At 36.9% G+C, this 27029-nt stretch overlaps 2 protein-coding genes and 1 pseudogene across 3 annotated transcripts; 1 reads left to right on the forward strand and 2 right to left on the reverse strand.

The window, feature by feature from the left end:
- The first annotated feature begins 6316 nt into the window (after positions 1–6316).
- Positions 6317–6841, forward strand: LOC149208404 (UDP-glycosyltransferase 72B1 pseudogene; annotated as a pseudogene).
- Positions 6842–8134: 1293 nt separating this feature from the next.
- Positions 8135–8740, reverse strand: LOC149208405 (fasciclin-like arabinogalactan protein 21). The gene has a single exon (XM_089398330.1). The coding sequence runs from the start codon at positions 8738–8740 to the stop codon at positions 8135–8137; it is 606 nt and encodes a 201-aa protein (XP_089254456.1).
- Positions 8741–17819: 9079 nt separating this feature from the next.
- LOC149208406 (uncharacterized) lies at positions 17820–22572 on the reverse strand. Of its 2 annotated transcripts, none has more exons than XM_089396038.1 (4): positions 19219–22572; positions 18615–19073; positions 18180–18256; positions 17820–18059 (listed from the first exon to the last, which is right to left on the reverse strand). In XM_089396038.1, the coding sequence occupies exons 1-2, from the start codon at positions 22502–22504 to the stop codon at positions 18625–18627; spliced, it is 3735 nt and encodes a 1244-aa protein (XP_089252164.1). In that variant the 5' UTR covers positions 22505–22572; the 3' UTR covers positions 17820–18059; positions 18180–18256; positions 18615–18624. The 2 variants fall into 2 exon arrangements, with proteins under 2 accessions (XP_089252164.1, XP_089252165.1); XM_089396039.1 differs by having other exon boundaries at positions 17820–18087.
- Positions 22573–27029: the final 4457 nt, after the last annotated feature.

Genomic DNA, 27029 nt, shown 5'->3' on the forward strand with positions numbered 1-27029 from the left:
AAGAAACTATATGTCAAGAAATATGTAAAGGGGGTGAACCAATGAGTGGATAAGACAAAAGTTATGGATCAACATTCCATAGCTATCACATGAACTAATTTGATATTTGAAAGGAGTTTGGACTTTGTGTGGTTTCCCAAGAATCATCACATGAGCTATTGTCATGTTTTAAGGGACTAGTTGAATTATGACATCATATTGAAAAGCACTATTATGAAGGTTCTACCCACTCAACTGTTACATGAATGGTTGCACTGAAACTATATTTAGATGCAACTTTTGTATACTTAAGGTAGGTACCTAGGGTATTCAATAGATAGGTCATTCCTTGTTTCATTTTCATGGTATTAGAGTTTGGTTTCTTAGAGATGAGTTTCATTCATTTCAAAATTATGTTTAATTAGAATCCTAACCATTGTATGCCCTAAAATAGCTAGCTATAGAGTGATATCTAACCCACACGAGTGTATCCCCTAATAGTTGGTGTCATTTGATAACCCATTTGGGGTACCCCTCTAAAACATTTTTTGGAAACTTGCATATAGTTAAGGAAGTGGTTGGTTGCAAGTCACTTCTTATGAATGTTTATTGACCCTCATAAAGGTGGTTAACAATAGTTTAATCTACAATATATTTTTTACAATGCTTCTTAGCTTGGATCTAAATATATATTAGAACTTAAATAGGTTGAAGTTGCATCAAATATAAGTCTATTTGGGATCAATAAAAAACCTTGGGTTATATGGATGGGTGAGTGCGAGTAATATATTGACTATGTTACTTTAATTGCCAAGATAATTTGATGGCGCTTCATAATGCGATTTCATAAAGTGTTGGCCCAATCATTATGTCAACCAATGTTGATCTATGTAAAGGATATACATTTAGCTACATCTATCCTAATACCCTAAGATCTATATTTTAAGTAAACTAACATGATCAACCTACCTTGTACACCAATACAATGATTCCACGTTTACATTGTACTTGGAGGCACATTAGTCATAAGTCAATGAAACTTCAACAATGATGCTAACTAGATGAAAATGTCTACTACTTGCAAGTGGACATGTACTTCATCTAGCAAGTACATGTGTTTTCCTTGTTGTAGGCATCACTTTGTTAGGGTAGTTTGTGTTGTAGAACTTCAAAGGAAAATGGGTTTTACTTGGATACCAAATGACTTGATCAACCAACATTCATAGTGCACAATTTTTTTAGTGTTGACCCCTCATTAGGTCAAGGGATGTAAATTAAGACATCATTATGTTATCCAAACTCTACTATTATACCCAATACCTTTTTGAGATCTAACCCCAATTAGTGAAAACATGCACATTGCATATCAGAATGACTCCAGTTATATAACGAGAAAAGATGTTGAGCAAGATGGCTCAGATGCTTTAATTAATGAAGTTGATGATGACTCTTCCAAAGATCAATTCTTATTCCACATCTTTTAGAAATGGGTTAGAGAATAAAATATGTACAGATTTGAGGGACAAGTAGACATACAAATTAGAAAAGTGGAAAACTAAAGGCAACTAGACACCAAATGAAAGTAGAATATTATGCATGAGACTATGTGGTGAAAAGCATTATCCTTCTTCCTTGTGTTTTTCATTCCTTAAATATTTATTGCTAGACTTTTGCTTGACACAATTCCAACATTATATAGGAGTAATGGCATCTTCATGAGGCCCCCTTCTTCCACACTTTCCTCACATAAATTGCATTTAAATAATGGTATAACCATAAAAACATATGAAGCATTGCATGTCTTTGATATTGTATTTCATTTTCTCTATAAAATCATTACAAAATAAACTTAGTTTATTTTAAAAGTTTTGAAAAAAATATATTTAAATTAATTTCATTGTGGTTTATAGCCCAAATTACTCCAACAAGTTACCCATTCACAATGGTTTAAAATAAAAATAATAATAACAATAATCTAATTTTGATATTCTAGTATAGCCAAACATCAAGTTATTGTATGAGGCCCTCTTGTTTGTAAACAAAAAATTGCTTCTACATAACAATTTCATTATTTATATTACCAATAAGTATATATTCTACCGTTTCAAATTCAAATCTATATCTTACCAGAAAAAATGATTTTTTTTAATAAATAAGTCCACTCAAATTATACTTCATATTTAAAAAATATTCATTATTATACAAAATATGAAAAAAAAACCACCCTATATTAACTAGCATTTGCATCAGATGTTGCAAAGAAAACGCCGTAAGGCATAAAGTGCGGAAATCCATTATCCATGTAGTGTGTGCATTATTCAACAAGGTGGATCTCTCTAAATTTGTTGCAAACATTTATGTTGTTGCATTGCTAATTTATTTAGAATCTACTACTACCTCCTCTTCTTGGAATATTAAATTTCTTATCACCCCATGATGACAATCCCTCTAATTATTGGCATCACAATTTTTGCACTTTAGAGGCTTTACCTTCAACCTAAAAAAACACGAATTTAAGTCACTCAATTAAAAAGAAATTGCTAAATTGCTATTTATCAGATTTTGAGTAAAAACAATTAATAACTCATATTTACAACACTTCAAATATTTACAACCTATTAAGTCTTGTATTTATAACTCATATTTATAACCCTTTAAAATGAAACTAACTATCTATATTTTTATTAATAATAAAAAGAATCTTCTTTATAAATCTAACGCTCACATGCTACTCCTATATATTTATCTTATATTTAATATTGAGTGTCCATCAATTGAATGACAACATGAAAGCTCAACTTATTTGCACATTTTTGAACTGCTTTGTGGGAATTCATGTCCCATTAATTTAATGGCAAATTGAAGTTTCAAATACAGCACACATTTTATACCAGATTCAGAGAGTTCATGAACAAACTTTTAAGGTTTTAATGGATCTAGGTCATTTGTATTTTCTCTCATATTCTGGGTCGTTTGTATTTTCTCTGATGTTGACTATACTAGCAATTGTCCCAAAAGGTACAAACCTTAATGTCCTTTTAATGATCAAGCCTTATGTGAAAACAATCATATTGATGCACTAGTGTAGATTGATTTGTTACATTTGTCTTGGTCTATAATAGAGGTGTAACAAATATGCATTGCAAGGTATGTTGAGAATTTGGTTATCTAGTAAGCTTAGAGTCATTCTTGATTCATTATCTGTAAAACTCATCACTGGACTCTGGCATGATTAGCATTCAACTTGCATTTTACGAGATAGTAAAACTCATCACTGGACTCTGGCATGATTAGCATTCAACTTGCATTTTACGAGATAGTAAATATACATGGACAGGGTATCTCTAGAACATGACATCATGCTCCTGAGTAACAAATCTAAAAGAAATCTGTATAAACAAAACAAATACATTTCCAACTGGCTTATCACATATTTCCTTAAAATTTGTGATAGATAACCTACCATAAACAATCCAAAACTCAAACTGGACTGGACGATCTCTTATATCTAAACAAGACTGGGGACTTGAGGCTGTTGTGCAAATTACTGCATACACATTCCATGACAACCTGTACTACAAACTTTCAAATATAATCTGAGCTCCCATATCCCTCTCAAGGAATTATAAGTTTTTCTCCAGCATAGATGGTGTCATCAGTGTACTTATTTGCAGATTTTATTTGATCAACTGAAACCTGCACTCAACCAAGGAAACAGAACCAGTTACACAAGACTTATACAATGGATAGAAGGGAACAAGATGGCAACTTTAGTTTCACATGCATTCAAAAAGCTGAACAGCAACTACGCTAAGAAATCCTCTACAATAAGGTGGAACAAAGAATAAAGATACTTGATAAATACAGTGAGACCACTCACCAAAATACAAGAGTTCAATACAACGATAAAGCTTATTAATAAACGCAGGGTAGCATTGTCATGCAGGGCACACCAATCACCCATTTGCTACATGAGTTTCCAAAGAATCACTGGACTCTGGCATGATTAGCATTCAACTTGCATTTTATGAGATAGTAAAGAAACATGGACAGGGTATCTCTAGAACATGACATCATGCCCCTGAGTAACAAATCTAAAAGAAACATGTATAAACAAAACAAATACATTTCCAACTGGCTTATCACATATTTCCTTAAAATTTGTGATAGATAACCTACCATAAACAATCCAAAACTCAAACTGGACTGGCCGACCTCTTATATCTAATCAAGACTGGGGACTTGAGGCTGTTTTGCAAATTACTGCATACACATTCCATGACAACCTGTACTACAAACTTTCAAATATAATCTGAGCTCCCATATCCCTCTCAAGGAATTATAAGTTTTTCTCCAGCATAGATGGTGTCATCAGTGTACTTATTTGCAGCTTTTATTTGATCAACTGAAACCTGCACTTAACCAAGGAAACAGAACCAGTTACACAAGTCTTATACAATGGATAGAAGGGAACAACATGGCAGCTTAGTTTCACATTCATGAAATGAACACTGTTTATTTACTTGTGGAAAATAACTGTTAAATAGTCCAATTGAGAGGCAAATGCCAGTATGCAGCTTGCATTTTTTATTATCAAAAGAAGTTAAAGCTTGTTATGCATACCAAATGACAAATACTAATCATTCACATCGCAATATGGGTTGGAAATTAATAATTCTGGAGGCACCAAATACAAGAGTTCAATACAACGATAAAGCTTATTAATAAACGCAGGGTAGCATTGTCATGCAGGGCACACCAATCACCCATTTGCTACATGAGTTTCCAAAGCATCACTGGACTCTGGCATGATTAGCATTCAACTTGCATTTTACGAGATAGTAAAGATACATGGACAGGGTATCTCTATAACATGACAACATGCCCCTGAGTAACAAATCTAAAATAAATATGTATAAACAAAACAAATACATTTCCAACTGGCTTATCACATATTTCCTTAAAATTTGTGAGAGATAACCTACCATAAACAATCCAAAACTCAAACGGGACTGGACGATCTCTTATATCTAAACAAGACTGGGGACTTGAGGCTGTTGTGCAAATTACTGCATACACATTCCATGACAACCTGTACTACAAACTTTCAAATATAATCTAAGCTCCCATATCCCTCTCAAGGAATTATAAGTTTTTCTCCAGCATAGATGGTGTCATCAGTGTACTTATTTGCAGATTTTATTTGATCAACTGAAACCTGCACTCAACCAAGGAAACAGAACCAATTACACAAGTCTTATACAATGGATAGAAGGGAACAAGATGGCAACTTTAGTTTCACATGCATTCAAAAAGTTGAACAACAACTACGCTAAGAAATGCTCTACAATAAGGTGGAACAAAGAATAAAGATACTTGATAAATAGAGTCAGACCACTCACCAAAATACAAGAGTTCAATGCAACGATAAAGCTTATTAATAATCGCAGGGTAGCATTGTCATGCAGGGCACACCAATCACCCATATGCTACACGAGTTTCCAAAGAATCACTGGACTCTGGCATGATTAGCATTCAACTTGCATTTTATGAGATAGTAAAGATACATGGACAGGGTATCTCTAGAACATGACATCATACCCCTGAGTAACAAATCTAAAAGAAACCTGTATAAACAAAACAAATACATTTCCAACTGGCTTATCACATATTTCCTTAAAATTTGTGATAGATAACCTACCATAAACAATCCAAAACTCAAACTGGACTGGACGACCTCTTATATCTAATCAAGACTGGGGACTTGAGGCTGTTGTGCAAATTACTGCATACACATTCCATGACAACCTGTACTACAAACTTTCAAATATAATCTGAGCTCCCATATCCCTCTCAAGGAATTATAAGTTTTTCTCCAGCATAGATGGTGTCATCAGTGTACTTATTTGCAGTTTTTATTTGATCAACTGAAACCTGCACTTAACCAAGGAAACAGAACCAGTTACACAAGTCTAGAAGACTACAACATCGCAGCTTAGTTTCACATGCATTCAAAAAGCTGGAACACATATCCCCATATTAAACCACATCCTAATCAGAGAGTTGCTATGATTGACAATCCAGGCCATGACATTGCCACATCACATATACACTACATCCACTTTAATTATAATTTCTTTCTGACGGGCCTTCCGCCGATTCTCGGAATAGATTTGCCAGACCCTCTTCTATACAGATCTGATATTTCATTCAATTGGTTCATTCAACATTCCCTTCGGCTTCTGGAAGCTCATGGAATTATGATAAACACATGCCAAGAAATGGAACCAGCACAAATAAAAGCTCTCAAGGAAGGAAGGTTCTGAGCGTTGTTGAAATGACCCCTTGTATTTATCCCGTTGGGCTGCTAATAGCTTTTTCTCTTTCAGAATCTGAAGAGAAGTTTGAGAAGGAGGGCTGCCTCAAATGGCTAGACCGCCAGCCCGCCTCGACAGTTCTGTTCGTTTCTTTTGGGAGCCGCGGCACCCTGTCGGAGAATCAGATTCAGGAACTAGCTTTGGGGCTAGAAGCAAGTGTGCAGCGGTTCCTTTGGGTGTTGCGTAAGGAGCCTCCTCCTCCAACTGAATCCACTATGACTACCGAAGCAGATATGAGGGAGGTTCTACCTGAGGGTTTCGAGACTCGAATCCAGGACCGTGGATTTGTGGTGGATTCATGGGCGCCTCAGATTGCTGTCCTCTCTCATCCATCCACAGACGGTTTCCTTTTTCATTGCGGTTGGAATTCAACGATCGAAGGCATCTTACATGGAGTGTCGATGATCGCTTGGCCTCTCTTTGCTGAACAGAGAATGAATGCCTTCCTTCTAGTGAAGGAGATGAAGGTGGGCATTGAAGCGTAGAAGGGCGCAGATGCATTGGTGAAGAGAGAGGAAGTGGAAAGAGCGGCGAGGGAATTAATGGAAGGAGAGGGGGAATGGAAATGAAGAAGGGGATGGCAAAATTGAGGGGAAGGCCCATCATTGAGTGACAACTGTCTGAAGGATGGAAAACATCACGAAAATGGTTTCTAAAAAGCGCAATATTCTCAACTGCCTACGACATTCCAATAATCTGAACCGCCTACAACATTTTTCACCGACGATCTAATGGCTAGAGTTTATTCCATCGTCTAACAATCGATCTAAAGGGCCATAACGAGACAGCACGGCATGGAGGGGAGTTCCTTTCAGAGGGAACGCCTTACGGCGTAAATATTTCCGAACTCCTGAAAGGGTATACCTATCCACTCTTAAAACTATTTTGCAGATGGTGCAAGGCTTTATGAACCACAACCCCATGCCAGAATTCAAAGAGTTCACTCACGCAGTTGCATAAGCATTCGTGCCATAATCCTAGATTTACTTCTCTGAGCCCATTAGACTTGAATGCTATTCTTCGACAAAAAAAATTGTAGACTTCTTCATGCATGGCAAATATCAGTGCTAAATGGTGTTCAGGATCCTTGTAATTATGATAAATTTCAGGTGATTGAATTACGATATAACTTTCAGGCAATTTAATTTGATTTGCAGATTCCAAAACATTTTAGTAATCAAATTTCCTTAATATTCTGCAATCTTGAATTTCATTACGTGTGCTCTTAACAACCCTCAGCAGACTTTGCTAGTTTCGATCAGAAGATTGCACCCTCACATTTCTTTGAAGGATCTGGATGAAATGGCATGTTTATTATTATTACTGGCAATGCAGTATCTATGGCGATCTGGCCTCTTCTGTGAATTCTACTCGTTTACTGGCATTCCATTTTAGTTTCTCTTTGAACCATCTCAGCTCTATGGTTGTTTCCCATTGATAAAGAAAATCCATGGCTTAAGGAGATTCTCATGACAGAGAAAAGAATTGAAAGCGCGAAGTCATACTTGACATATAGAAAATTAAGAAACCATGAAAGAAAAGAATTAAAGGAATCAGAACCATTATATAAATTGCCATTGTTCCATTACAGTTCAAGCAAAATGTGGCTTCTTGATAGAGGAACATAACATGTTGCATTCATAGACATTTAATTGCTTGCTTCCTGGACATGATTTCTCATGGATACCACTGTACTCAAATTGCAAAGGCAAAATACATCACAAATACACAGACAACAACTAAAATAAAAGAATCTTTAGCTCCTTATTGACCTACTACTACTCATGATGATCACCAATGCTGTTGTTTCTGTAAAACCCCATCTGATCCTCTGAGCTCATCAAGAGGGACCGGAGAATCTCGCTGCTGTCGCTGGAAGCCCACTCCATCGGATCCACAGAGCTTATGAGCGGCCGAAGAATCTCATGCACGACTACCCATCTGTTGCTGAAAACATCCACAATCTTTATACCCACATAATTGACAGAGAAGGGTTTGTTGTCGCTCACAACCAGCGATTGCCCGTGGAGGAGAGTCTTCAGTCTTGTGCCCGCCGGAAGCTGCACCAGATCTGCCAAAGGCAGCCTCATGTTGGGAACCACATGGTACCTCACATTGTTCGAAAATTCTTGGCCTTCGCTTGAGAAAACGGAATCGTCGCTGAGAGTAAAGATGGTGAGGTTTTGCAGGCGCAGAAGCTCAGGGGACTTGATGCGCATGGCCAAGGCGAGGATGCTGTAACCGCGATCTCTAAGACTGAGCGCTGCATCTTGCAGCATGAAGGGCGTTATGACATTCAGGGGATGATCAGGACCAGGACTAGTTGATGATGATGGTGATGATGACATCATTGCAGGAACAGGGGGCTCCCGTAGTTGTGTCATAATTACTGTGATCAAGATCAAGATCAAGAAGCAGCTTGTCGACGCCATGGATCGCTAACAGCCCGTCATTGAGAATGTCAGGATGCGAGACAAGAACTCCATTAATGTACACTGGATGATACTCGGCCGACATCTGAGTGGAGGGAGAGATGGAATCTTGGCGGCCACCTCCGTGAGAATTACCTGTGACGACGAGGCTGCAGTGGGCGGCAATGGCTTCTAGGTTTGTTCCGTTGGGCAGCTTTTGCAGATCGGCGTAGGTGAAGAGGCCCTTGGCGATGTGGTGGGAGAAGGCCCATCATTGAGTGACAACTGTCTTAAGGATGGAAGATGATCTAATGGCTAGAGTTTATTCCATCGTCTAACAATCGATCTAAGGGCCCATAACCAGACAGCGCGGCATGGAGGGGAGTTCCTCTCAGAGGGAACGCCTTACGGCGTAACAAGATTCTCGGTTGGAATTCTGTGTGGCCAAAAGAATATTGAGTTACGAAGTCAGTGAGAGCTATGGATGGCAATACGTTGTAGAGACATATAATAGCCTTTGATCCCTGTGATCTCGTTCTCTTTCGCTCCCAATAGGACAATTGATGCATCATATTAGTGCACATATCACGCTTCTCTATAAGAAGCTTGACTCCTCCAAAAACAGATAACAATATCAATAACACACAAAGCATGAATGGTATTTCAGTTAAAGCGTTTGGAGAATACATCGTTTGGAGTGTAAGGCGTTTGGATTGGGAGGAGGTCCACGGAGCTAAGGAGTGGCAACTATGTATGTATTGGAGAGGTGGTGTGGGTGCCGCAACGTATGAAGACTATCAAAAGAACAGAAAATAACGCACAGTTTCGTTGCGCAAGTGGGGAGAGTAGCGTAGTAACTTGGTATGGGCAGCGTGCTAGTCGAAGGAGAATCCTACACAAAAGATAGCATTCAACACATAGAGAATTGCATAAAACTCAGGTGACAGGAAGAGCGCAGGTGACAGGCGTCGGAGGAGCCCATGCTGGTGCCTGAAAGCCTGAAGCGTAGACAAAGAACAAAGGAGTTACTATGACAGAACTGGCAAAAAATGCAGCTAGAATTTATCTGATGGCACATTCATTACATTTGGGACTAATAGTAGAATTGTCATGCACAGAGACGCCACAAAACCAGTGGCTCAAATTTGAGTAGGGTAGGAAATCCCCTGCACTTTTCATACCATGTTAAACATAACCATGGGGAAGACCAAATATGAAGGATAAGTATTGAATGCATTATTATTCACAATAATACACATTTATAATACATAGGAGTGACCCTTGGTTTCACATTCCAAGTGGTCTCTTGGACTCCATTAGACCGTTCAGTGCCCACACCTTAACCCTTGGCAGATTAGGTGTCCAACATATTTAAATTCTGGATCCAACGAGCACCACCCTGCATACTTTGGACAGACCCAGAGTGAGATAAACTGGAAATTATGAAATAATGTGTTTCTTGTCAATATTTTGGAGGGAAAGAAAGCAAGCTACTTTTTTAGTAGCATTTTCAATTTATTTCTTTGAAGGTCTATTCAAATTTTAAGTGTACGTACTCATCTGATGCGGAATGAAATTTCAGATCCAACCAATACGCAAAATTCACTTAATGGTTTCTCACGTTTACAATTCCTCGACTCCTTCAGAATGTAACTTTCTCTTTCATAAATATAAAAGTTACAAAGTTTTCCATTGGAAAAATAAAAGAATTTCATTATGAATATTCAGCGCAATGTCGTCCAAATTTTTTAGACCAAACATCAGAATGGAATGCAAACTAAAGAGGGAAAACCAACATCACTAAAAAAAATCCCCTTGCTGGCAGACTAAATAATATAAATATGAAACAAAGATTCACAAGTAAGAATAAATAAAGCTGCTATGGTTTCTGTAGGTCAAAATAAACAAATAGAGCTAGAGATTTGGAAAAAAAGAACAGCAGCATATCTTCAACAAAGAATAAACAGAGAAAATAAGTGGAGAGGTCTGTCCCATTGAACAGATAACATCATAGAATTTTGTTTTGATCTGGCTAAAGTGGTTCAGAGGAGTAATTGTTATCATCTCCACCTTGCTTCAAACCACACATGTGACATGTTCACTCTTCATGAGCTAATTGTTGATTGAGGCTTTCCATAAGCAATGAAAGTGTATCTCACTCTTGCTTACAGGCTAGAGGGTGGGGTGAGTCTTGAGAGAAGTTACATAAAAATGAAAAATAATATCATAAAATTATCCAAGACAGGCAAACAATTAAAAAATAAGCATCTGAATATTATCATTATCTATAAAAATAAGATGAATCTTGCCAAAAGAATTACTTGTGAAACAATCTGGTCTCAAACAAATATAAAGAAGGCAATAAATGGGTATACATGGGTAATCTGGCATTCTTAAAAGTCAGTCATACAAATATCTGTTCCTTATAATACCTTCTCTTCATAAGGCTCGTATATGGGAATTGTACTGCACGAAGTAGATAGATGAACCACACAGGAAGCATCAAATGAAAACTTTTACATCTAAAATTAAAGTCCAGAACTGATTCTAAAAATAGGTTAGGAATGTAGTGCAATTGGATGATGTCTGGAAAGGCATTTGGTAGAACTATGACAAACCTGGTTAGTTAAAAAGAGGATATCTCTACCTGATAGGGTAAATGTATGTTTTCTCTTTTGTTACCTTACAGATCTTCATATCTTCCTACCCTTTAGCATATCCGACACACTATGGAATGTCCTCTCCCGCAACATTTACAACAGGCTAATACAATAGAATCAGTTCAACGGATTCAAAATGATCCTCTGTTTTGATCTCGAATAGTACTTGGACTCATTCATTTGCAACTTTCTTGATTATTGAAATATGTCTGCATCGAGAGCCTACTGATAGAAACCGAAAAGATGTAGCGTGGGGTACCAAGACATGTTGAGAAGGAAAAAATCGATATGATAGGGGTAAGGAAGAGGAGATTGGACAACAGGCAATACTCACCTGCTCTCTGACTTCATCTGAAATCTCTAATAAATCATATGGCATGCCATCTAGAATACGATCTAGTTCTTCGGTCAGAGCATGGAATCTACCCGAAATTGCTTCACCGTCCAAAGCCTGGATCACGCCATTAAAGTTGAAACCCCAAATTAATCCTCCGCCGTGATTAAAAACCATGAAAACAAACCTCTATGTAATGTGTAGCTGAAAGATAAAGAAATGTGCTCAAACACAATTTTATCTATGAAAATTTTGTGTATTCCAAATGATTTTCTGAACGACCAAGAAACATATTGCCCAGAAAGAGTTGATGCAAAGGAGAGGCATAGAGAAGAGAATGAATGAAGTGATCATTACCAGGTACAGTTTGCTGCCATCATGGCAGAGTTGAAGCAGTCTTTTCACAGAATGGAATGTTTTTCGTAGCGAAGAAAAGCACTCCGCTGCCACCCGAGGAAGGGGTCCCTGCAATTCTCGAAGTTCTTCAAACAATGGAAGTAACAGTTGAATCCTCCTAACGAGGTCGAAACAGTCTTTCTTCTGGCTTTTTCTGTAGTCCCTGTTCATGGTACCTCACATTGTTCGAAAATTCTTGGCCTTCGCTTGAGAAAACGGAATCGTCGCTGAGAGTAAAGATGGTGAGGTTTTGCAGGCGCAGAAGCTCAGGGGACTTGAAGAACTCCATTAATGTACAGTGGATGATACTCGGCCGGCATCTGAGTGGAGGGAGAGATGGAATCTTGGTGGCCACCTCCGTGAGAATTACCTGTGACGACGAGGCTGCAGTGGGCGGCAATGGCTTCCAAGTTTGTTCCGTTGGGCAGCTTTTGCAGATCGGCGTAGGTGAAGAGGCCCTTGGCGATGTGGTGGGAGAAGGCCCATCATTGAGTGACAACTGTCTTAAGGATGGAAGACGATCTAATGGCTGGAGTTTATTCCATCGTCTAACAATCGATCTAAGGGCCCATAACCAGACAGCGCGGCATGGAGGGGAGTTCCTCTCAGAGGGAACGCCTTACCGCGTAAAAATACACATTAATTATTATTAACAAGTCAGACCTTAAAGCTAGAGCCTAGAATAGATTAGAAGTCTGGATTTTAAAATGCTAGTTAATGGAGAATTCCAAAAATATGAAGTGCATTCAATTATATTAAATGATTATACACGTCAACAACATTTTTAGGCTATTTGTGGTGAATATGGCACCAGATGATGTTTCTTAACCTCAATTTGTCCCATGATGCAACTATTTTAAGCTTTCAAAACATAATTCAAACTAATTTGTCAGACCTTTGAGAACTGTCTCGACCTTAAACTATCTGTCCAGCACCCTACGTCTGATTGCAACTCAAATGTAGCTGGACCAATCAGAACACTTTAACTGAAATTTCAAGGATGAAACAGAAACAACCAAAGAAAGCATGAATAAGCTTGCAACTTTTAAGTCGAATGTATTTCTTAATAATATGCTTTATTTTATTATTAACAAAGTCACTTACTTCATCAAATATACCCTTTTGGGGTATGATGGTTATTACTCATAGGGAACCAGCAAAATAGAACAAACCTCATAAGCCCAATAACTTATAAAACATTAAAAGGGAAAGTGTTTCAAAGAACACAACAGATTTATCTCAAACAATTCAGACCCTAGTTTTCACTCAAACACTAGTCTAGGGAACAGATTTTATTTTCGCTAATCACATTCATTTTATTTTCTCCACACTCAACATTGTTTTGACAGCCACATTGGATAGCACATAAAGGGGGGGATGGGAACGACCTCCATGGCTTTGTTTTAGTCTACCATTTTGCATCAGCAGAAATCAGAAGAAATGAAATGGAACTTCTCCAATCCCACTCTAAACTGCACAATATCAATTACAAAGCATAGAAGAAACTCCGAGGTAGAAGAATGAATCATAAAGGATGTGTGATATTTGGGGCTATGGCTTATAAATTGAGCAAACAGCAGAGATGCATTCAAAAACAAATGAGAACAGCACTAAGGGACCAGTGTAAATTGATAGTGCCAATGAAATATTTGATGTCTGACAACTTTGGGAATGCAATGAAAGCCAATGGATGTTTGTCTAAAAGAAAGATATTTTACACGCAAGCAAAAGGAAAGGCTAAAAAGGGGAATTGCTTGAAGAGAATTATAATTGACCTTTGAGAACTGTCTCAACCTTAAACTATCTGTCTTTCTCAATACACCATTAACCGCCTTCGAGAAAGACAGATAGTTTAAGGTTGAGATTGATGTAAAACGGTCCTACCTCAGCATACAAAAAAAAAACCTTAAACTATCTGTCCAACACCCTACGTCTGATTGCAACTCAAATGTAGCTGGACCAATCAGAACACTTTAATTGAAATTTCAAGATTGAAACAGAAACAACCAAAGAAAGCATGAATAAGCTTGCAACTTTTATGTCGAATGTATTTATACCCTTTTGGGGTATAATGGTTATTACTTATAGGGAACCAGCAAAATAGAACAAACCTCATAAGCCCAATAACTTATAAAACATTAAAAGGGAAAGTGTTTCAAAGAACACAACAGATTTATCTCAAACAATTCAGACCCTAGTTTTCACTCAAACACTAGTCTAGGGAACAGATTTCCAATTTTTTACTACATATACAATCTTCAAATCATTCAACACGTTTAAAATCATCCTACTTTAATCTGAAATGAAAATTGTGAAGTCAATTCAGATTAATCTAGTCTGCCCAATTATGTAACAACCAAAACTATCTCAAGAAATACAATTCAGACCCTAGTTTTCACTCAAACACTAGTCTAGGGAACAGATTTCCAATTTTTTACTACATATACAATCTTCAAATCATTCAACACGTTTAAAATCATCCTACTTTAATCTGAAATGAAAATTGTGAAGTCAATTCAGATTAATCTAGTCTGCCCAATTATGTAACAACCAAAACTATCTCAAGAAATACTAAAGAAAAGGAGATATGCATATTTTTCAATGACAAAGGAAGCAAAGGACAAAGCCACAGCTAAAAAGAGATAAACTTCCTCAACTCATAAGCACATAGCACTTGAGAGAAGGGGCAAGTTTCAAGGACAAGTTGTTACCAGAAACGAGAAACGGGAAACGAAACGAGAAACGAAAACGGTGCGAGAAACGGAGTTGGGAGGTTTCGCACTCTAAGAAACGAGGAGAGAGAAAATTAATCGTATATGTGTTAAAGGAAAACAAATCAACTAAAAAAGGGACAATAGTACATAAATAATCAACTTTCTATATACTTGGCATAAGCCTCTAGATTATTGAATGAATACATGACTGAAATCTACAATAAAGAGTGAAAATACAAGCTGAGAATGCGAACTACCACCTGTAAAAAATTTCCCATAAAATATATGCACCCGTTAGCTAAAATAACCGTAGAAAACGGCGTTTCCGTCTGGTTTCCGTCTGGTTTCCGTTTCTTACACGTTTTATACGGGGAACGGTGGCAACCGTCCCGTTTCTGGTAACATAGGTTAGACTCCCTCACTTTTCATGTAACAGCATCCCAGCATCCCATAAAACACATACATACAAGTATAAACTATAGACTAAAAGGATAGACAGAAGCAAAAGACAACAGACTAAAACGATAAACTGCCTTTCCTAAGCGAAAAACAACACAGACTGACAGGATAAATTTCCTTCCCTCTCCTTAAATATATCTGATTATCAACCCATAAAAACATTTGGCTAGTTTCATGCCAGCACGTGTCCAGTTCAAATACCCCTGGGTGAGGTGCACTAGCCAAAATAGTTTACTGGGGATGCCATCTACGAATGTGGAAGCATCCCAGATTTCCTGGCAAGTTTTTACTTGGAAAAAGAAATAAATCAACCCATAAAACAATATAAAATAAAATAAGTAAATATTGCTTGCATAATGTATCATTAAAAAGCAGTCCATGTAAAATTTCCAAATGCAGTTTTCACCACAGAAACTATTAGCACAGGCAGTCCAAATCAGTAAATGTATCCCAATACAATCAGCTATGTATAAATTGTCTAACAAATATGTCTGGATGACGTAAGTTGTTTGTACATATCACAATCTCAGCATTCAAATTGGAGAAACTGACCACTAATAGAAAGCCCACATTCAGTCATATTATGCATATTTTGCAGGATCATCCGCTCTATATTCCAGAATTGCTTGGTTCATACAAATCCCACTCATGTCTTCCAAATGCTACAAAAGAGTTTATGCATGTCCTTAAGTAATTTACATAGTTAAGTTTCTTACACAAAGGCAGACAGTCATTGTTAGATCAATTGAGAAACCACTGGAACAAAAAATAAAAATTGTAAATATTTTTGTCAGATTGCAGGCCACAGGGAATGGCCTAGCTCTCTGTATTGGGGATGCCCCAGCATTAGCATTTGTAAGGAATGTCTCGACTCTCAACATTACCTTGATGTAGGGGAAATTCCGTGACATTCTCAAGTCATTGACTACAGAAAAATGGCAGAGGGGCACATTTCCAAGGCATCCCCTATCTCAGGGCACAGACTATAGTAAATCCAAGGGTTGCCTTCTAGACCACAGGGAACATGTGCCCAAGAAAAATAGGAAAATTTAACATTAGGCAATCTGCTCAGCAAGACAAGCTAAATTAATGCCATTACCCACACAATATAGACTATAGGAAATCCTTGGGTTGCCTTCTAGACCATACGGAGCATGTGCCACAGAAACATAGAGGAAACTGTAAAATCAAGTAATCTGCCCAACAACACAAACTAAATTAATGCGATTACCCACACAATACATAGGTAATCATCGTCTTTTTTGACTAAGAATACACACAGGATGTGTATATGAAGAATGTAATTTCCAATCATCTTATGAATGAAATTACAGTTTTTTCTCCAGATAAAATGAATAAAAAAATAGGTATTCGTTAAAAAGTAGTTATCGATTGCAAAGAACTTAAACCATTAGCCTAAGCCTATGCCTCTCATGCATAAGCCTGGATTACCTCCATATTGGATTCAAAAGCTGTAAGTTACCAAACCATTTCCCGTGTATTTCTGTATCTGATACAAGACAGCTGGAAAACACCATGAAAATGTTTCCATGCAATTCGTTGAAGCAGTCTTTTCGCAGCGAAGAAAAGCACTCCGCTGCCACCCGAGGAAGGGGTCCCTGCAATTCTCGAAGTTCTTCAAACAATGGAAGTAACAGTTGAATCCTCCTAACGAGGTCGAAACAGTCTTTCTTCTGGCTTTTTCTGTAGTCCCTGTTCATGGTACCTCACATTGTTCGAAAATTCTTGGCCTTCGCTTGAGAAAACGGAATCGTCGCTGAGAGTAAAGATGGTGTACAGTGGATGATACTCGGCCGGCATCTGAGTGGAGGGAGAGATGGAATCTTGGCGGCCACCTCCGTGAGAATTACCTGTGACGACGAGGCTGCAGTGGGCGGCAATGGCTTCCAGGTTTGTTCCGTTGGGCAGCTTTTGCAGATCGGCCTAGGTGAAGAGGCCCTTGGCGATGTGGTGGGAGAAGGCCCATCATTCAGTGACAACTGTCTTAAGGATGGAAGACGATCTAATGGCTGGAGTTTATTCCATCGTCTAACAATCGATCCAAGGGCCCATAACCAGACAGCGCGGCATGGAGGGGAGTTCTTCTCAGAGGGAACGCCTTACGGCGTAATTAAAATTAATAAATAAAATATCCATTATTCCAAAGATCTAATTTTTCAGAATAACCAAATATTATAAAGGCTATTTCTGAAATGTGAGGAATTCCATACTCAACAAATGTCATTAATTCTTTAGATGGGGAGGACCAAGAATTCCAGCTATAGGATTGTTAGAATCAACCAATGAATTATATTAATCAAATAATAAAAAACATAGCATTTAATATTATATTAATCAAATAATAAAAAGCATAGCATTTAATATTTTATAAAAAAACCTCTCAAATAATTAAATTTGGAATTGAGAGGTACCCATTCAGAACGTAAAACAAAATGTCATTACATAGTTTTCCTCTACATAAGAGCTGAAAACAAAAACGTCCATTGAGAAGAGCTGAAAGAGTACATAATCGATGAAAGAGTGTGCATAATTATTAGGGAAAAAATCAATCCTGGAAGAGTACGTCTGCCACGATGGAAGTAGCAGCTCAATATATAGAAGTCACTGATCATGATCGATGAAAGAGTACGTCTTTTCCATTTCAGAGAGCAATGAAAAAACGTCCATTGAAGAACCCCAAATTTGACATTAACAGGGCATTGAAATTTCTGAAAAATGGATAACGATTTCATTAACCTGGGAGATGAACCGAGCATTGAGAATACTGAAATATGGATAACGATTCATGGTGACTTCAAATTTTGAAACAATAAGAACTTTTAACATACCTTTGAGAAAAGACTAATTGTTCGAAGCTCCTGGGACTGTCTTGGGATTAAAGCTCCATTTTTAAACCTGCAAAAATCTGTAGAGTATCGAAAATTGATTAGTACATACTGGGAATATATTTAATCTTAAGAGGTCAAAAAAATTGTATAATAAGTAGCAACTTCATGATATAAATCTTCACACTTCCCACTGTAAACTAACAGAATGCAATTAATTTCTTTTCCATTTCTGTGAAGCTAGTTTAATTTATAAATACCATGAAAGGAGAATAAATTTAACCAAATGTAAATTTACAGTCTATTTAATCAACTGTTGAAAAAGCATCTAAATTTCATATTCAGGGTAATTATAAATAGATAATACATGGTAACAGAAATTTGTTTGAAATTTTTAAAATAAAAAATAATGATAAGATTGAAATATTTTGTACTTACAATTTTCACACTAGAATGTAGAAGAACTTTGGTCATTTGATGTTATGGAATTTATATTTGGTGCATTTGTATGGCCAAGTAAATTGGATATACTTCTTATAGCAATTGTTTTTGCCACCAAATCTTCTTTGAGATTTTCCAACACTATTACCACATCTCTCATAGTTGGCCGTTCATCAGGTGAATCTTTTGAACAAAGTAAACCAACTCGTAGCAAAGAAAGTAGACAATTGTGTATATTATTTTCTTCAAATCCAGCTCCATCCTGTGCACTAAACAGATTGTTGTCAATCACCTCCTTCACTTTGTTTGGAAATGCTAGGCTCACCCACTTGTGCATGTTTAGGTCTCCAATAAACATGTTGTTGGTTGGTCGTTTTCTGGTAAGCATTTCCAATAACATAATGCCATAGCTGTAAACATCTCCTTTGGTAGAAACTCTCTCACCCAATCCATACTCTGCATTAAAGGAAACCTCAATAAATATTTATCTCACTAGTGTATACAAAATTGTTGATGAAAAATGACAATATTTATCTCACTAGTGTATACAAAATTGTTGATGAAAAATGACAATTAAAACTAATTTTAAAAAAATCCATACCTGGAGCAATGTAACCCATAGACCCTTTCAAAGTAAGTGTTGAAGTAAGTGAATCACCAAAGTCTGCACCAATCAATCTTGCAAGACCAAAATCTGTCACATGGCCTATCATGTCTTCATCCAACAACACATTGCTGGGTTTTATATCACAATGCACTACTTGCACATGAGAATAATGATGTAGATATTCAATGGCATGGGCCACATCAATGGCAATGTTTAGTAGTGTTTTTAATCCCAGGCCACACACTTCCTCATCATTGTTGTCATTTCTGTCATGATACAAATGCTTCTCTAGGCTTCCGTTAGACATAAATTGGAACACTAAACCTTTGAAATGGAGGTTGGAGCAGGAGGTTATGATTCTCACCAAATTTCGATGTCGAATCTTTTGCAAGACAGCACACTCTGCTTTGAAACTCTTCTCACCCTGGTCATTTTGCAATTGGAAAACTTTCACAGCAACAATTGTGCCATCACTCAAAATTCCTTTATAAACTGATCCAAAACTACTTGATCCCAACAAGTTGCTCCTGGTGAATCCATTGGTTGCTATGTGAAGCTCTTGAAATGAGATCCTTTTGTGCTCTAACTTTTGAAAAATGGATTCTGAGGAATCAAAGCTTTGCACATGTATATTTCGTCTCCAAAGGAACCCCAAAAGTAAGCAACATAGTATAAAAACAATAGCTCCACTCATTGGAAATAGTATTTTCTTCACAACTGCAAAATGACTTCTTGATGTTGGACATGCAGGTAACATGAATACTTTTGGTCCACAAAGGCCTGGATTCCCAATGAAGGACATGATAATTGTTTGATTTGCAAAAAATCCCGCTTTTGGGATTTCCCCTGTGAGATTGTTGAAAGACAAATTCAAACACTGAAGCATTTTCAATTTTTGGAGAGTCACTGGTATTGGACCTGATAAGGAGTTGAAAGAGAGATCTAGGTTCACAAGACTTAGTAAAGTTCCAAGTGAATCTGGAATAGAGCCTTGGAAGGCATTTCTAGATAAATTCAATGTTTGTAGTTCACTGCAACTTCCAAGTGTAGGTGGAATGAGCCCAGTCAAGTGATTGGAGGAAATGTCTATAGCTTGAGCCATTGCAATTTTACTAATCTCCATGGGCAACGAGCCATCTAATAAATTCCATGACAAGTTCAAATAGAATTGTAGATTAGAAAGTTTAGCAATTTCTCGTGGAATGCTTCCAGTGAGCATATTGTGAGATAGGTCGAGCAATTCCATATTTATATAGTTTCCTAAGATGGCAGGTATGCTCCCTGATAACTGGTTGTGATGAAGTAAGATTCTTCTTAGTTGTTTAGACGGTGGAAGGGAATTGGGAATCTTTCCAGTGAGTTTGTTTCTACTAATGTCCAAGAGACCAAGTCCTTGTAATTGTTCAAATTGATTGGAGATGTTACCTTCTAATTCATTGTTTCCTAAGTCCAATCTTTCTAATTTTGTAAGGTTTCCAAATGGTGGAATGGTACCATTTAAAAAGTTTCCACTTAAATTTAGAAAGATTAGGCTACTAAGATTGCCAATATGTGGAGGAATGTTTCCTTGTATTTTGTTGTTTGCTAATGAAAAGTAAGACAAATTGGTAGAAAGTCTCCCTATGGAAAGGGGCAAGACACCACTTAGTTTATTGTCACTCAAGTGTAGTTTTTGTAAGTGAGAACAATTGGTAAGAGATACAAGAAAGGGCATGGTTGTGGTGCTACCACTATCAAGCTCATTATTATGCAAGTATAATTTTTCAAGGAGGAATAGGTTACCCAACTCTACTGGAACACTCCCAGTCAACTTATTGTAGTGTAGAGCAAGTTGTTCAAGTTTGGAACAATTCCCAATGGTATTTGGTATGTTCCCACTAAGTTGATTTCCCCATAAAGAGAGGTAATTCAAGTTGTTGAGCTTGGCACCAAATTCTAATGGAATGTGCCCTCTAAATTTGTTTTGATAAATGTCCAAGTGAGTCAAAGTGGAGATATTGGACAATGAAGGGGGAATGCTGCCAGACAATTCATTTTCATAAAGGCGAAGAATTTGCAAATGGGTGAGAAGGCCCAGTTCTTGTGGAATGCTGCCAGTGAGGTTGTTGGTGGAAATTTGCAATTCAATCAAAGTGGAGATATTGGACAATGAAGGGGGAATGCTGCCAGACAACTCATTTATATGAAGGTAAAGACTTTGCAGATGGGTGAGAAGGCCCAGTTCTTGTGGAATGCTGCCAGTGAGGTGGTTGGTGGAAATTTCCAAATCAGTCAAAGCAGAGATATTAGACAATGAAGGGGGAATGCTGCCAGACAATTCATTTCTATGAAGGTAAAGAGTTTGCAGATGGGTGAGAAGGCCCAGTTCTTGTGGAATGCTGCCAGTGAGGTTGTTGGTGGAAATTTCCAAGTCAGTCAAAGTGGAGATATTGGACAATGAAGGGGGAATGCTGCCAGACAATTCATTTGCATAAAGGTAAAGAATTTGCAGATGGGTGAGAAGGCCCAGTTCTTGTGGAATGCTGCCAGTGAGGTGGTTGTTGTAAATGGCCAAGTCAGTCAAAGTGGAGATATTGGACAATGAAGGGGGAATGCTGCCAGACAATTCATTTGTATAAAGGTAAAGAGTTTGCAGATGGGTGAGAAGGCCCAGTTGTGAAGGAATGGGACCAACCAAACTGTTTTCATACATTTCTAAAATTATCAACATGGAAAGGTTTCCTAAAGAAGAGGGAATGGTACCTGTTAGACTGTTTGCTCCCAAGTAAAGCTCTTGCAAATGTGACAGGGAAGACAACTCCCCGGGGATATTTCCGCTCAGATTGTTGTAGGAGAGGGCCAACGAAACCAAATTTCTGCAGCTGCTGAGTTGATGTGGTATATTTCCTTCCAATTGATTGCGGTACAGCCGGAGCCACCTCAAACGAAAGAGGCGTCCCAATTGGGGTGGGATATGACCGTGGAGCTTATTTTGTGAAAGATTGAGTGAGCGTAGGAACGACAAATTACCGAGCGAAGGGGAGATGGTGCCGCGTAGATCCATGCCATTGAGATCGATGGCGACCACTCTGTCTGGATGACGGCCGCCGCAAGTAATAGCAGTCCAGTTGCAAAGGGGGACTGTGGGACTCCAATCGGCCAAGGAATTATTGGGATCGCTAGTAATGAGCTTTTTAAATGCCAACAGGGACTGTGCATCATCATGAAATGAATGCGCAGAGGAGAAAGGGAAAAGGAAGAGGAGGAAGAGCGCAGGCAAAGCGAAAGAGGGAGACGGCATGGCGATGGAAATGAAGGGCTTCCGTTGCAGTGGGTATGGGGATTCTGGCAACGAGTATTTATAAAGGGCAAGGGGAGGTCCCTTAAGGGCTTCAGGAGAGACACAGAATTTCAGTGGACAGGAAATGGTCGTGAGAGGTGTGGATGGAGTGAAGATAGGAAGTGGCGTAGACACGTGGATTGATTAATCCCTTAGCCGTCCTTTCGACACTCGTGAAAAGTCACTCATTTTGAAGTGCACATTATGTGGAATGGATCCCTACGAAACCCATTTTCCATTTAAATTAATAATTTACTTTTGGAATATAGGAATTCAATACCTGTTTTACTTGGAGTCAATTACTTAACGCACAATTGTTATTTTAAATAAATTAATTTACTTGTGCAACTCAAATTTATTAAAAAATTAGTTTGCCTTAAATAGATTAGCCCAGCATCATAATTTTCATATTAATTATTTTATTTTTACGTGGATTCATTGTGGTGAAGCTGCGAGTCCGCTGAATTGGATTAATTAAGGAACAAGGGGCAAGGGATCGATGAATTGGATTAAGTAAGGGGCAAGGGGCAAGGGATGGATCGGATTAATTGAGGACAAGGGCGTGATGATTAATTGAGGAGGAGGATCAATGGAATGGTACACATACAACGGAGGTCATTTAAAAAATTATATTTAAAAATCTGTGAAGAGAAATAAAAATAATAGTAATTTTTTATACTTATTTTCTATTGCATTTCAACATTTAATATTAAAATATGAAATAATAATAATAATTATTTATTAATAGTCATTCATTCATAAAAATAATTAGTTATTTAATTAGTTATATAATTACTTTTATTATATTTAATACAGAAAATATTTATATTTATTTTTCATTACATTTCAGAAAAAAAAAAAAAAAAAAATTAAAAAAAAAATTAATTATTTACATTTACTTTAATTATATTTCAAGATGGAAATATGAGAGGGAAAAAAATATATATATAGATTAATAAAAATGATAAAAATAACTGATTAATTACTCACTTTTGAATATGAGAATATTAGTTGAAAAACTTGTATAAATTAAAAAAAAAAAAAAAATAGTTATTTATATTTATTACTTATTAGATTATTAGGTTATTTTAATAAGGTATGAATGGAAAAAGAAAACACTATACAACTAAAAAAATTAAAATATATATATATATATATAAAATAAAAATTAAAAAATAAAAATAAAAATAAATTAAATTAAATTAAATAAATAAATAAAAATTATTTATTTTTTAAAAAAATAAATAAACGTAACCAAAAATAATTTATTATTTATACTCATTTAAAAAAAAATAGTATAAATAAATAAAAGTAATGAAAAACAATTGATTATTTATATTATTTTTTTATTGGATTGAAATAAATAAAACGTTTGTACAAATAAATAAAAATGATAAAAAAAATTAATTATTTATACTCCTTCACTTTTATGATGATGATGATGATGATGGTTAACGTCCACTGAGACCCAACTTTGGTCTATCGGACCTAAAGAAACGAATTATTTAGTTTGATTTAAGATTTTATTCCTGTGCTCAAAAAGCTTGGAGAGAAGCCTCCCAAGCTCACTATAATTTTCACACCGTAAAAGGCTAGGAAGGTCAGTATTGCAACAAAGATTATGAAATTGAGATCTAATGTGGTTGTACACGGGGCACTCTAAGAGGAAGTGATTTTCATCCTCGATGTTCATATTTTCACAAAGATGGCAGATCCTTTCCATCTATGGTGTTTTAGGAACTACCCAACGACCCGTTTCACTATGGAGCTCATGAGAGTTCGATCTAATCTTGGCTATATTAATTTTCTTCTTGGAGCTAGTTAAAACAAAGGGATACTTTTGATCTTCTAGGGTGGGGTTGATGACCTCCTTATAACATCTTAATTTTCTTTTAGCTGCTAAATCTTTCTCACACCACATTTTTTCTTTGAACTTAGAAGTAACAACATTTTTAATGTTATTAGTGTTCTGCAATGCAACATTCTTGTCGATCTCCCAATGGTTTAACCAGGTCCTGGTATCTTTATACTAGCCTCGTTTGAGCCTTAGGTGGTTTTGGCTAGAATTTAAAGCTAGCTTAGGTAGTCTATGGTCTCCTATGTTATTGGGTTTGTGTTTGTACACCAGAAGCCTAGTCATAGCTAGGCTCTCGATAGGGGAAAGACCCACTTCTATAAGGAGAATAGGATAGGGTGTATTGCTTTTAATCTTGAGGTTATATGTTATAAAACGCTTCTGGATTTGCTCAGTCTTTCTCTAGGATTCTCTAGAGATGCTGCAACCCCAAACCTCACGTCCATATAAGATAACAGGAGTGACTAAAGTTTCAAAGAGGAACTTCTTTCTATCCCACATTATGAGGTTTGCCATTTTACAATTATTTTCAAGACCAAAATAAGCTTTCCACCCCCCATTAATCCTTTTCTCAATGCTATAGTTCCAGTTGAGCTTGTGATGAATATCAATTCCTAGGTACTTGTAAGAAGACACTTCCTCCAAGTTACTATTGTCATACATAAAATTAGCGTAAGTGTCCTTCTTGGATTTGATAATCATAACTTTTGTTTTGTCAATGTTAACAATCATACCCATGGTAGAGAAGAAATCCTTAAGGAGTCTAAGTTGCTTATCGAGATCAGATGGGCACCTTGTGAGAAGAACAATATCGTCAACATAGAGAAGAAGGATGATGACTATCTCAGCTAAGATCGTGTCAGCACAATCTGCTTCCTCTAAACAACCTTCTAGCTTGTTGATGTAAATGTCAAATAGGGTAGGGGAGAGGGAGCAACCTTGTTTAACACCGATATTACACTTAATATCTTTCGACCACCCCTCATTGCTCTTTAACTTGGCAATTACATTATCGTATAAACTTATAGCAGCAGCTCTCAACTCAAAAGGAACCTTTATCTCTTCTAATCTATTCCATAGGTTGTTTCTAGGAACTGTATCGAAAGCCTTTCTAAAGTCCACAAAGCAACAAAAGAGATTGGATTTATCATTGTGGCATTCCTCCACAATGACCCTAAGTGTAACGAGGTGGTCCATTGTTGAGTGTTGCCTTCTAAAACCCACTTGGCCTTTAGCCCGCTTACCTTCACTTTCAAGCCATACGCTCAACTTCTTTTCCAAAATAATACCATATAACTTGGCTAAGAGAGGGCTGATCATAATATTCTGATAATTAGAGGGGTTATTTGTATCCCCACTTTTAAAAATAGGGATAATGAGGCTCTGAGTCCATGGTTTAGGGAACCCTTGCTTGATTGCTTAATTGAAAAGCTTGTGGATGTGGGGGATGAGTACAGGACCTCCAATTTTTAAGATTTTCACCTGGTAACCTTCAATGTCCTTAGCTTTCCCATTTTCCAGGCGTTTAACCCCAAAATCAATGTCTTCTAATGAGAAAACTTCTTTCGTTGTGAGCAGGGTTTCAAAGTTATCCATGTCATTTGGAGATTCATAAAGCTTTTCAAGATAGGAATTCCAGTCGTATAAAGAAATTTTATTATTATCTTTAGTTTTCCTAGTTAGAATCTGCCTCCAAAATTTCTTAGCAGCTACCTTAGAGAGGTGTAAGAGATTCTCTTGTCTTTTACGAATATACTGCCTTTTTTTCCTTTTAGTTAGGGCTTTATATATTTTTATCTTGCCATTTTTAAGAGATTCATCAACAGCTTCCTTAATTTCTCTCCTCGCACTTTTACAATCTTTGTCATACCATGGGTTGGTTTTGTTATTTCCTTTATTACTTGAAACTTCAATTGAGAACTTGTTAATAGAATATGAGAGGGTTGTAGTAAAATTATGATAGAGGTATTCTATGTTGTCTATACTAGATAAATGAAGCAAATTAGTTTTTAATTCATTTAGAAAGAGATCGTTTTTATTTCTATCAAAGATTAAGTTCTTTTGGCTATAAGGATTATCTTCTATGGGATCTCTATGCATGAAAAAATTGAGAGTTATAAGTAAAGGCCTATGATCAGAGTTAGGCTTGTGGTCGTTTAAGATGTCAAAATTTATTATTTCATTGTATAAAGGGAGATCAGAAATAACATAGTCTACCACATTGTTACCAAGCCCATGGATGTAGGTCATCTGGCTAGAATTGAGCCACTTCTTTAGACCGTTGCAAATTATGAGATCCTGAGCACTATAGAGCTTGACTAGCTCCAACCCAAACAAATTCTCCCCAAGGTCTTCAGAGCTCCTTTTGTACTAGCTAGCTAGAGTAAGGTCTTTGTCTAACCAAAGAGGATTAGGGTTGGAATGATTGCTTAGAAGAATAGCTTGGTTGCTTGAAGTTCGAGCATTAAAGTCACCCATTAAAAGGATATTACCTTCATTCCTTAGGCTAGAAATATCATTCTCTAAAACATTGTAAGGACTATTTTTATCTAGATTCTATTTCTTATAGAATTTAGAATTGATGGGGGAAAAATAAAAGATTTCTATGTAGGTCTTTTTATCATTGCTGTC

This window comes from Pinus tabuliformis, chromosome 1_2 (genome assembly GCF_031772625.1).
Source record: "Pinus tabuliformis cultivar Carrire ecotype Pingquan chromosome 1_2, CPIR1, whole genome shotgun sequence".
Taxonomy (NCBI): Eukaryota; Viridiplantae; Streptophyta; class Pinopsida; order Pinales; family Pinaceae; genus Pinus; species Pinus tabuliformis.